We start from the raw sequence: 12,714 nt of genomic DNA, 5'->3' as shown, positions 1-12,714 counted from the left end.
CACAGAGATAGAGAGCAGGATCAATGGAGCAGAATAGAAACAACAGATGGGAACCCACACAGATACAGCCAAATAATCTTTGACAAAAAGACAAACGACAATCCAGGCAAATGGGAAGGTCTGTTCAATAAATGCTGTTGGGACAACTGGCTAATAGTCTGCAGAAACCAGAAGATAGACCCACATCTCTCACCATATACTAAGATTAAATCTAAATGGATAAAAGACCTAAACCTACATCCAGAAACCTTCAAACTTTTGGAAGAAAATGTTGGAAACACCCTGCAAGAGCTAGGTGTAGGCCCTAATTTTCTAAAAAGAACACCAAAAGCAATAGCAATCAAGTCCAAAATAAACAAATGGGACTACATCAAATTAACACCCTTCTGCACTGCAAGGGAAACAACAAAGTAAAAAAGCAACCCACAGAATGGGAGATCTTTGCACACTACATAGATGATAGGAAGCTAATCTCCAGAATATACAAAGATCTCCAGAGAAACCAAAACACCAAAACAAGCAAACCACTCAAGAAATGGGCACGGGAAATTGGCAGACATTTCACAACAGAACAAGCCAAAATGGCAAACAAACACATGAAAAAAAATGCTCAAGTTCCCTGACAATAAGGGAAATCCAAATTAAGACATCAATGAGGTACCACCTAATGCCAGTAAGAATGGCTCATATACAAAAAAACACCAACAACACTTGCTGGCGAGGGTGTGGGGAAAAGGGAACCCTACTCCACTGCTTGAGGGAATGCAGGTTGGTGCAGCCTCTATGGAAATCAGTATGGAGAACACTCAAACAACTGAAAATCTCCATACCATACAATCCAACAATAGCACTCCTGGAAATACGTCCAAAACACCTGTTACACGAGAAACCTACATGCACCCCCATGTTCACAGCAGCACAATCAATAATCGCAAAAACTTGGAAGCAACCGAAATGCCCATCAACAGAAGACTGGATAAGAAAGCTATGGTTGCAACAAGGTGGAGGAATCCACCATGGTGGGAAGATTTGGGAGGGGTGGGGAGAATCCAAGTACCTATGAAACTGTGTCACATAATGCAATGTAATTAATGAATTAAAAATAATAAATAAAAAAAGAAAAAAAGGATAAATAAATAAATAAATAAATAAATAAAAGAAAGCTATGGTTTATTTACTCATGGAATACTACTCAGCTATTAAAAAAATGAAATGCAGTTCTTTGTGGCCAAATGGGCCCAACTGGAAACCATTATGCTAAGCGAAATGAGTCAATCCTAAAAGGTTAGATACCACATGTTTGCCTTAATTTAAGTTGAAATGCTGTCAATATGAAAAATTGTACCTATAATATGTAATATTATTTCAACCTCTAGTAACCTGTATCTCATGCAACAACATATTGTCATATAATCAATGAACCACCAATCAATGTGAGGCAGACTGCTCATGATCTACATCAAGGAACTGTAAAACCTAATGCACTTTTTGTTAATATCTTTTTTTAATGATTAATTACATTGTATTATGTGACACAGTTTCATAGGTACTGGGATTCTCCCCACCCCTCCCCAATCCCTTCCCCCATGGTGGATTCCTCCACCTTGTTGCATAGCCACAGTTCAAGTTCAGTTGAGATTCCCCCATTGCAAGCATATACCAAACATAGAGTCCAGCATCTTATTGCCCAGTCAAGTTCAACGGTTTCTTAGGTAGACCCTCTCTGGTTTGAAGACAGAGCCAGCAGAGTATCATCCCGATCAATTAAAAGCTCCAACATACCATCAGCAAAAATTTACATCATTATGGAATTAATTGACATAGTAATGAGTAACCAATATGTTAAAAATAAATGCGAGTTCTTAACCACATTCTGTGACCACCTCATTGACATTTCAATTTTAGTTTATACACAACATATAACATACATAACATAACATGTTTTACATAACATCATATCATCTTAAATTAAGGCAAACATGTGGTATTTAACCTTTTGGGATTGGCTCATTTCCCTTAGCATTATGGTTCTATGCTTCTCAGTAATGGGGCGGGAGAGCAGAGAAATCTTCCATCTCCCTAGAATGTGTGAGGAAGACGTAAAGCATAACCTATCAATAACATAACAGGTAACTTATAGACAACAGACTCGAATCAGCATTAGACAATAGTAAAATCACAAAGACATATGGGGTATCAGGAGCGATCCTGACAACCTCTTAGCAGGAGGTCATATGCACACAGCAGGGGGGATCCCAGAATGGAGCAGGTGGACAGGAGGAGGCTTGTATCCCAACCCTGGAGACTTCCAGATCCTCACCAAGGACTATCAGTATGGGCACCAAGGACTACATCCCAACTGCCAAGGAGACCACGAGGAATTGGAGTGCCTTCTGAGGCCGAGTACTCTGAGGTCATTAACTCCCATTTGAATCTCTCACATGGGATAGAAGAAGTCAAATCCTTCCTCGCAGGGCCCAGTGTCACCAGAACAACAGCCAGGAGCCCTGAGTGGTCTACAGAAACAGAAGAACAATAAACTCCCTTTGGGGCTAGGGAGAAGAGCTTTCTCTGGTCCTTACTTAGTTCCAACTCTGGATCCCCATCCTCTCTTGCAATCACCATCAGGGTCACCCTGGAGCCCCTCCAAAACAAAACAAAACAAACAAACAACAAAAAAAATTAGAATAGACAGAGAAGAACAAGGAAAGCTTAGAACTAGACAGGAAACAATCAGTGGGAACTCTCACATACCTTACTAGGTAGGACACGAAAATAAATTACTCCTAACTAGGGTATGGAGAATTTCTCTGCACACCCCTCCCAACACTGTTCTGTTCCTCGATTGGTGTCATATGCCTTGTTAAAGCTCTAAGCCAGTTTAGACTATCCTAAAATCTGCAAAGTTCAGTAAAAATTATGCTTCAACACAATAAACTACTAAATACTAAAATGAAAATAGACACAAGATAGCTGAATAGTATCCTATAGCCATTTTAAGGTAGACAGAAGCCAGTTGTATACAAACAAAAACTGAAATGTTAATGAAGTAGTCACAGGATGTGGTTAAGAACCTGCATTTTGTAACATATCAGTCACTCAATACAATGTCAATTAACCCCATAATTTTGGAAACTGTTGTTGATGTTATGTTATGGCTTTTAATTGGTCGGAACGATATTCTGCCAGCTATGCCTTTAGACCAGAGTTGGTCTCCCCAAGAAACTGTTGAATTGAATTGAGCTGGACAATAAGATGCTGGACTCTATGCATGGCACATGCTTGCAATGAAAGAAACAAGACTGGGTTTGAACTGTAATACTACAATAAGGTGGAGGAATCCACCATGGGGGGAGGGTACGGGAGGGGATGGGGGAACATCAGAGCCTATGAAACGATGTTATAAAATGAAATGTGATAAAAAAATCATTCTAGGTGACTAAGATAAAATAAATATTTGAATACCAAAAAAAAAATAGACACAAGACAGTTGAATAGTACCCTATTGCCATTTAAAGGCATATAGAAGCTGGTTGTATATAAAGTAAAACTGAAATGTCAATTAAGTAGTCACAGGATGTGGTGAAGAACTTGCATCTTTTTAACATACTGGCTACTCAATACCATGTCAATTAATTCCATAGTTGTAAATTGTTGTCGATGTTATGTTGGGGCTTTTAATTTATCAGGATGATATTCTGCCAGCTCTACCTTCAGACCAGAGATGGTCTCCCCAAGAAACTGATGAATTTATCTGGACAATAAGATGCTGGACTCTATGCTTGGTATATATGCTTGCAATGTAAGAATCCTGACTGAACTCGAACTACAATACTACAACTAGGTGGAGGAATCCACTATGGGGGGAGGGCATGGGCAGTGATGGGAGAATCCCAGAGCCTATGAAACTGTGTCACATAATGCAATGTAATTAATAAAAATAAATAAATAAATAAAAATCAAACAAAAAAGGCATACTCTACGATTAAGCTTTAATTATATTTTATTTATCCTGTCATTTCGACTCACAAGTATCATGTACCCTGTTACACAGAGCGTTCCATTAGATGTTTTGAGGACTGTAAGACAAATCTTATCAAGCTTCTATTTTGAGGATATTACATGCCATGAAGCAACACTAGCATTAATACCATAAACATGGCAAGAAGAAAGCAGTTGTGACTCATTAGTCATCATTCTATCAGGACATTTTCTGATCAATTGTTAGATCAAAGTTGGAATTAACTCCAGGGCATTGTAAAGAACCTAGGACACCAATGAATGTCAGACGCCTAATCACCGCATGTATCACTAGGAAAAGGCAGCAAAAAGCTAACTAACCCACAGCATCACTGAACGTGAGCCACATCTTGATTCTGCAGATGTTACAATGCACTGTTTCGGTTTTAGAAGATGAAATGCTTATAAGAGAAAAAAAGCTTAAAATCAATGATCCAAGTACCCATTTGAAGAAGACAGGAAAAGAACAAATTAAATCCAAGAAAGAAAGAAGGAAATAATAAACAAACAGAACTCAATGAACTATGAAAATGGGAAACAACAGAAAGAAAAGTTGGCTCTTTGAAACATCGGTTTCTGGGGTCCGTGCAGTAGGTGTGGATGACAGGAAGGTGTGAAGAGAACAGCTCTCCTGTTTGGGAGGAGCCCAGGGCAGCTTCCAGCTGTTTGGCAGGGCCCTGTAGATGTCTCTGACCACCTTGATGTGATTTCACCCCCTTTTTGCATGGACACTCAAGCACCCCACTAAGAATTCTATAATCTATTGAGGCATTGTTGTTTGCCCCTGTGAGATGGCTTTTGTAACTGATGTGAGCTTAGGAGTTAATGCTATCATAACGTCCTGGTGAGTGGGCCTTTAACTGTGCACAGGAGTACAGTTAAGCCCATGCTGTTTCTCAACACCTTATTGTGTGCCTACCCATTGCCCTGTAATCTAGCCCAGACACGCAGCATGCCTTCTGGGAAATGGCTTGATAAGAATCTTACCAACTAATGAAAGTGATGGGAGTATGAACTGAAACTGCTTTAGCAAAATATGTAGCTACTGTGACCCTAAAAGGTTAGCCTGTCCTTGCAACTCTTTAGCGCGTAGAAAATGTAGCTGTTTTAGCCGCTTTTATAATTTTTTTACCAGAGGAATTACAGGGTGATTTTATTAATATCATAGAGATATGCTTTTGATTATTGTTTGATTGTTTATAGGATTACAGAGCCTGTAATTGTAGGGGGTTTAATATTTGAAACTTTTGTGCTGGATTTTTATGTTTTTTTTCCCTTGTAACATATTTCTCCCATTAAATGATGGGCAAGTCGTGGAAATAGAAATGTAGTCCTGGCTGTTGCCCAAAGGCTACTACTGAAGAATGAATAACAGCTTGGTTTGAAGAAAATTATCACGGTAACTTACAGAATTATCTTTAAGAGAACCTAGTTGACCATGAAGTAAAAAAATAAAATAATCAAACATCTGTGCATAGCCACTCAGTCATGAAGTAAAAATAGAACAATGAAATGATTGTGCAGAGGCCTGTGAGGTGTCTGAGTAAATAAAAAGGACAGCTTCTTCTTGAGCCGTAGCAAGAGGGCACCAAGTGACCGTGTCTGTGTCTTTTCTTATCACCAACTCCACACACCCTTCTCGAGCTGCGAACTTGGCTGGAGGTGGGCTCCGGCAATCAGTAAGCTTGATACACCTCTAGCATGACCAGAAAAAAAGCACCAATGGCAACATGGAAAAAGACAACACAGGAAATCAGCATAAAGTCTACAGACACCGAGATGATAGTAAATGGATAAAAAGAAACTGCAAATAACTTTATGTCAGCAGGATATATTTACTTACCTTTTTATTTGAGATACAGATGGAGATAGACATAAAAAAACAGAGAGAGTCCCTACGCATTGGTTCACTCCCTAGATGCCCACAGTACCAAGTTCCGGGCTTTGGGCCAGAGCTAAGAGCCATGAAATCAATCCAGGCTTTCTGTAAGGTGACGGACTAAACCATGTTAGTCAATACTTGCTTTCTCTCAGTATCTGCCTTGGAAGGAAGCCCAGACTGGGAGGTGGAGCCAAGAACGGAACCCAGATACTACAACGTATGACAAGAGCATCTTAACAGCTAGGTCAACTACCTTACCCAGTGCGTATGCTAATTCAGAAAAAAAAATGAACAAATTCCTGGGGAAAAGTTTCCAAAACAGAAACAAAAGGAAACTGAAATTTTGGTTAATGCTATATCTATTCAAAAACTGCATTCCTGGGGTAGTATTGTGTAACAGGGACTCAAGACTCCATGTCTGACACCAGCATCCTGCAACAGAGAGCCAGTTCGCTTCCTCGCCACTCTGCTTCCCATCCACCTCCCTGCTAATGTGCCTGGAAAGGCAGCAGCATATAGCCCAAGTTGAAGACTTTCCATACAGAGTTCTGGGTTTGATTATGGACCATCCCAAGATGTTGGAAAGCGGACCATCAGATGGAATATCCTCTTTCTGTCTCACTCTATGTAAATCTGCCATTCAAAGAAATCCAGAGAAGAAAAAAATTGAATTAATAAATTAAAATTTTCTGGCAAATAAGATATATTCTGACAATTTTATAGGTGTATTTCATAAAATATTTGAAGATGTTATGTCAGTTCTACTAAATTCCATGATAAAAGGGGGGTGTATTTACTACCTCATTTAAAGAATCCAGCAGTACCCTGGTACCCAAACCAAACACAATTCAAAAAAACACACACACACACACACACACACACAATACACACACCCTTCATGGTCATAAAAATGAAAATCTTGGCCCAAAATCAAGTAGCTTAAAGAAGGGTTAACAGATCATGATCAAAAAATACTATGTTGGGAATATAATTTGGCTAAAAAGCTGAAAATCTACTTGATTCACTATGTGAACAGAGTAAAAGGGAGAAGCATATGGTCATTTCAAAGAATGTGGAAAAACGAACAAATCTCAACATCTATTCACAACCAAAACTCTACACAAATTATAAACTGAAATGGACTTGTTTCATGTAATAAAGAGCGTGTATACAAGAACCTACCTCTAACACCAAACAATATGATGAAAAAGAGGCACAGAGGACCATTCTGACCCTCTTCTACTCAAAACTGTACTAGTGATACTAGCCACACAAGGCAATAAAGTAACAAATAGAGCATATAAATTAGAAGGAAAAGTCGGTCTTTAAAATTCAGAGACTGTATGATCATATATGAAGAAAGTCCTAAATAAGGAAACTGCAAATCACTATTAACAAATTAACTTAGGTCAGAAACGTATAACGTCGGTCTAGGAAAATCAAGCGCATTTCTAATTCCAGATGCTATCAGTAAGCAACTGAGAAATGAATTTTTAAAATACCTCTTACAACCATATCAAAATTATAGAGTACTTAGTGATACATTCAATAAAACATGTATAGGAAGAACGTAAATACATATTGCTATGAAAAGCTAAATATCAATAATTGCTAAATAAATGGAGAGATGGAGTTTTCATAAACTGGAAATCTCAATATTGAATTAAAAAAAAATAAAATTTGAAGTACTGTATGTGAGGAGTGGTTCAAACAGTGCTGGGAGACTGATGGGATCCGCCATGTTGGAGACCCGCCATTCCTGCCTCTTCTTCCCAGATCTGCAAAGTTCCTGCTGTTCTGGGAGCCCACCCACCTGTAACCTCAGGCACCATATCTAACAACTGCACCCACCAATCTCTCACAGACCCTCCCCCTAATGCCCAGCCCCCTACCAATTGCCTGCAGCTCCAACATCCCATCCACCAATCCCTCATGGCCACCCTCCCATCTACTTCCTCATCTTCCCTCCCTTCCTCCTCCCTTCCCTGGACATGCTGCCTCTCTCCTATTCTCCTTTGTCTTGCCCTTCCCCTGCTCTGGCAGCCACATCCTCCCACCATATCAGGAGATGTTTCCCTTCCCCCCTACCCCTGCATTCCCACTCCTGTTCCTACTCTGCTAGAATAGAAGAACTTCTTAGGTACCTTGCTATGACTGGTATTTTGGCTTATGGTGGCAAACTTATCCCAAAAAGAGAACTTAGCTGTGTGAAATTAGCTGTGCATAAAAGCTAACACTATATGACTAGTAGTAAGTTTCCTATTTCTCCCCTTTGTGCTTTGGAGGGGGAAACCTGGAAATGAGGGTTGGCACAGGGAGTTCTCCAGAAGTCCTTGTAACTCAGCGGGGGCAGGGTTGGCCTGGAGAGCCTGCAGGGACAAACAGCTGGGATCTCCGAGGGCTGCGTCCATGGACATGAGTGCATCCCAGACAGCACAGGCAGAACATCTACGCAAAACTCATCTTTGCAGAAGACTCAAAATGGATGTCACAAGGAACTAGAAACTAGTTGAGAAGTCATGTGGAGGAAGAAACTTTGGAGAGTAGGCCGATAAAATTGGATATTATCTTTCAGTTTATTCACAGGCTGCCCCTGTACAATGATTTAGCAGCACACTAAAGAGCTGAACTAAGAAAGACTTTCCCTCAAATCCCAGAATGACCACTAGGTGCCACATGGTTGGAACAGATCAGAATGGCAGTGCGACTAAAGCCATATTCATGGACAGCTACCTGGAACATTCTGCCAGAACTCACATGGGTCAACCACCTAAAACAAAAATACCAACATTCTCCATATGTTTTTTAAAAAATCAAAATCTTTTTGAATTAGAATTTGCTAGAATACAACAAATAAAGCACTTGGCACACAAAGAATTGGCAAAAAGACCCAATTGTATGGAAGCAAAGAACAGGTGCCAACAGCAAGATGACAATGAACGCTATAATTATGTAATTCATTCCTTGTGAGATACTATAAAAATTATCTCACAATTAAGGGTGAAGACCTTAACTGTCAGCTGGAAAGACAGAAAGTGTCACTAATCAAAGGAATAAAACAAAGAGGTAAAGACATTTTCAAATAGAAAAATACAACTACCAAAAAAAGCAGAATAACAAGAACAAAAGAGCCAAACTTTCCCCAAAGAGGCTCAGTAACAGGATGGAGATGACAGATGGGGAATCGACAAGCCTGAAGATAAACAGAAACTATCCAATCTGAATAATAGTGGCAACAACAAAAGACTGGCAACAAATGAAAAGAACTTCCAAACTCTAAGACAGAAGCAAGGACACACTATTTGTGTCACTGGAGACCAAGAAGAGAAAACTACAGGAAAAGATGGCTGGAGAAACATTGGTTGAGGCTACCTTATTTTTTCTTTTTTAAGATTTATTTTGTTTTTATTGCAAGGTTTGCAAGGTTAGATATACAAGGAGGAGGAGAGACAGAGAGGAAGATCTTCCATCTGAAGATTCACTCCCCAACTGGCCACAATGGCTGGAGCTGAGCCAATCTGAAGCCAGGAGCCAGGAACCTCTTCCAGGTCCCTTCCAGGACCTCTTGCAGGGTCCCAAGGCTTTTGGCTGTCTTTGATTGCTTTTCCAGGCCACAGGCAGGAAACTGGATGGGAAGCGTGGCTGCCAGGATTAGAACTGGCACCCATATGGGATCCTGGTGCATGCAAGGCGAGGATTTTAGCCACTAGGCTACTGCGTCAGGCCTGAGACTTTGTTAAATCTGGCAAAACCCATAAAACTAAAGATTCTGAAAGCTCAGAGAACCCCGAACAGAACAAACTCAAACATTATAACAAAGTTGTTGAATGATAAAAACAGAGGTAAATTTACAAAAGCATACCAGAAAAATAATATGTTACTTCTAGGGGAACAATGGTCAAGTGCCTGCAAATTTCTCCTTAAAAATCATGAAGACCAGAATGAAGTGGAACTACTTTAGTACAATGGGGAAAGATCTCTTAACATCGAGTAAGAAGACAAACAATTCCATTTTAATCCCAAAGGGGAAAGATCCGAATAAATTGTTTTTAAAAAGTAAAATGTCCAAAACCCACATGAAAGCTCAACATGAAAAGATGCTGCTGACACCAACGAAGGCCACAGTTGAAGACCGCTACACCCCCTTGGAAACACAGGCTGACAACACCCAGATCTTTGTTTTCACTTGTTATGAGGGAAGTTACTGGGAAGGTTTTATTTCAAGGGATATGGTGCAATCCAATTATCCAATTACACTTTTGAAAAAGAAATAGTCTCCTGAACCATTCTCTTGCTAAAAGGAGAAGAGCAAACATTCATGGTTCTATCTCTCTAGATTTTAAAATGAGAGTCTGTATTTAGTGAGAGCCTTCAACAGAGATACTCAATGCAAGAGCGGTTTTCAGTCTCTCATGTCATTGCAAATATTCAGAAATTTTTTAAGGAATGCAGTGGTATGTTAAGCCTTAGTGTATTCCTGTATATGTTTAGAAAACACTTAAGGAAAAATTCTTCAGTATGGGTCATTTGTTTTTTCCTTTCTGGTTACTGGATGAAAAGGCAAAATTTGGCAATAGCATAAATATTAGAATTAAGCTCCCTTACAAGCATGAACATGCTTGCAGATATCACTCATTCACTCTAGATCAGTGATTCTCAGTGCAGAGAGATTTGTCTCAACTGGCAGACACTTTGCCAACTGTCTGAAGGCATCTTCGTAGCTGGAACCCGGAATTTGCTTCTAACATGTAATGTGTAGAGATGGGGGATATGCTGACAGACACAGCACTCAACAACAAAGCCCCTCTGTTACCACAGATGAAAATAGTGCCAAAGTTGAGAAAGCATATCCTACAATTACAGGCTTCCATATAATTAAAACCAAACAGAAGATGGCTTCACAGTCCCATCTCCTCTGCCACCAAATCTAAAATTAGAAGGGAGCAGCATAAGATACTGCTGCCACAGTTCTTAAGCAAGGCACAATTTGGGAAGAAATAGGATGGGAAAAAAAATAAGGAATTTAAAATTAGAAAGGAATAGACTATGATGATATCATCACAGTTCATATGTAAGACACCATTTGGAAGGAAACAGTACCTAGAAAAAAAATAGGAATTTCAAAAAATGAAGTTTTTGGAAGGAAAACACATCTTAGGCATTTTCATCTTGACTCCAGTCAATACTCTCATCTGTGTGGAGTCGTAATTGCCTAAGTAGATGTGTAAATGGTACAGTCTATACCATCACCATGGGGAAAATTTCCCAAGAGCAAAGTGAGTTGTGGCTATGAGACTTCCAGTGGCTTTCATAAGTATCATCACTCTATGGACATTGAAAATAGGGCTAGAATGTTGAAACCTGATATATGTCCACAAGAGCTGAGCAGGCCTGGTCAACACAGAGGACATTGTTTTAATATCAAAGCAAGATTTTAGAAGACCCACATTCACTGGGCCAGGAATGGACATTGCAAAATGAGGAAAGATACCCAAAGAAGATTATTTTGTATTGTCTCTATAACTATATTTGCAATGCAACATAATCCTTATTAAAATAAATAGTTGGGTATCCACTTCCAAAAATGCAAAAACACAACTGTTCAATCCATGTGTTTTAAGAGTATATTGGAAGGCCAAGTTGGTTGAAAAGAGCTATACTTAGGGACTACTTCTTATCTGGTTAGGTCTAAGGTAAAATCATTGGTGGAAACTGCTGGTTTCCATGGTGTAGCTTTCTTGAGCAGTTGCACACTACAGTACATTTCTCAACAGAGACTTCCAGACAAAATTCCCACAGGCAAATACTAACCACCAATCCGTGATAAAAATCTCTTCCTTTGCCTCTTCCATTGCATTTGCCACATCTTCAAAATATCCTTTGGCATTAACATACCTAAAAGATGCAAATGTAAGAACTTAGGAAAACAAAAAACAGCCCAGAATTTTCAAATCATCCTCAGTATGTTTGCTTTAAGATTTGCTTATTTATTTTCATTAAAAAGGCAGATTTACAGAAGGAGTGACAGAGATCCTCCATTCCTCCATCCACTGGTTTACTCCCCAAATGGCTACAATGGCCAGAGCTGAGCTGATCTGAAGCCAGCAGCCAGGAGCTTCTTCAGGGTCTCTCGGATGGATGCAAGGTCTCAAGCCTTTGGGCCACCCTCCTCTGCTTTCCTAGGCTATAAGCAGGAAGCTGTATGGGAAGTGGGGCAGCTGAGACGAGAACTAGTACCCATACAGGATGCTATCATTACAGGCAGGGAACTAACCTATTGAGTCACCATGCTGTCCCCTCTCAGTTTACTTTCTTTAGCCAGAAAACTAGTACTGAGAAGATCACCGCACTAGTCTATTTTATTCTGTTGTAACAAAACACTTGAGGCAGGTAAACTTTATAAAGAGGTTTTTTTTTTCAGTTCATAATTTTTGAAGCAGAAAATTCACATGGCAGAGCACCAGCCTCTGGCAAAAGCCAGTGGTAGGAGCCTAAATGAGGAAAAAGATCAGATCTCAATACTGGAGGTGGACAGGCTCAGGCTTTTCCATACAGCCTCTCTGAAACTAACCTGGGTCCCATGTGAAATCCGGTAATTCCTTTCAAGGGAACCCTCCAATTGACCTGATGACCTCCTCAAACCTCAGTTTCTTGGCATTCCATTGCACTTCAAATACTACAATCCTGAGAACAAGCTTCTGGAACACGAACCTTTCGAAAGACAAGTCCAAGGCGTAGCAGTTTCTTTTAATTTGTTACTTACAAGGGGGCAGTTGGTGGACAGAAAAAAAAGCAACCTGATTCCTCTCCGT

The 12,714-nt window shown here is 39.8% G+C and overlaps 1 protein-coding gene across 4 annotated transcripts in view; it reads right to left on the bottom strand.

Annotated features, from left to right (window-relative positions):
* PLD1 (phospholipase D1) overlaps positions 1–12,714 on the bottom strand; it is a 242,839-nt gene that overhangs the window by 106,230 nt on the left and 123,895 nt on the right. For all 4 annotated transcript variants that reach the window (XM_058661105.1, XM_058661104.1, XM_058661106.1 and 1 more), the window contains one exon: positions 11,714–11,797. In XM_058661105.1, coding sequence (XP_058517088.1) covers positions 11,714–11,797 — 84 coding nt within the window. The remainder of the gene's footprint in view (positions 1–11,713; positions 11,798–12,714) is intronic.

The sequence above is a fragment of the Ochotona princeps genome, chromosome 3 (genome assembly GCF_030435755.1).
Source record: "Ochotona princeps isolate mOchPri1 chromosome 3, mOchPri1.hap1, whole genome shotgun sequence".
NCBI lineage: Eukaryota > Metazoa > Chordata > Mammalia > Lagomorpha > Ochotonidae > Ochotona > Ochotona princeps.
The sequence above is the reverse complement of the archived record's forward strand: the minus strand, read 5'-3'. Positions and strand labels throughout refer to the sequence as shown.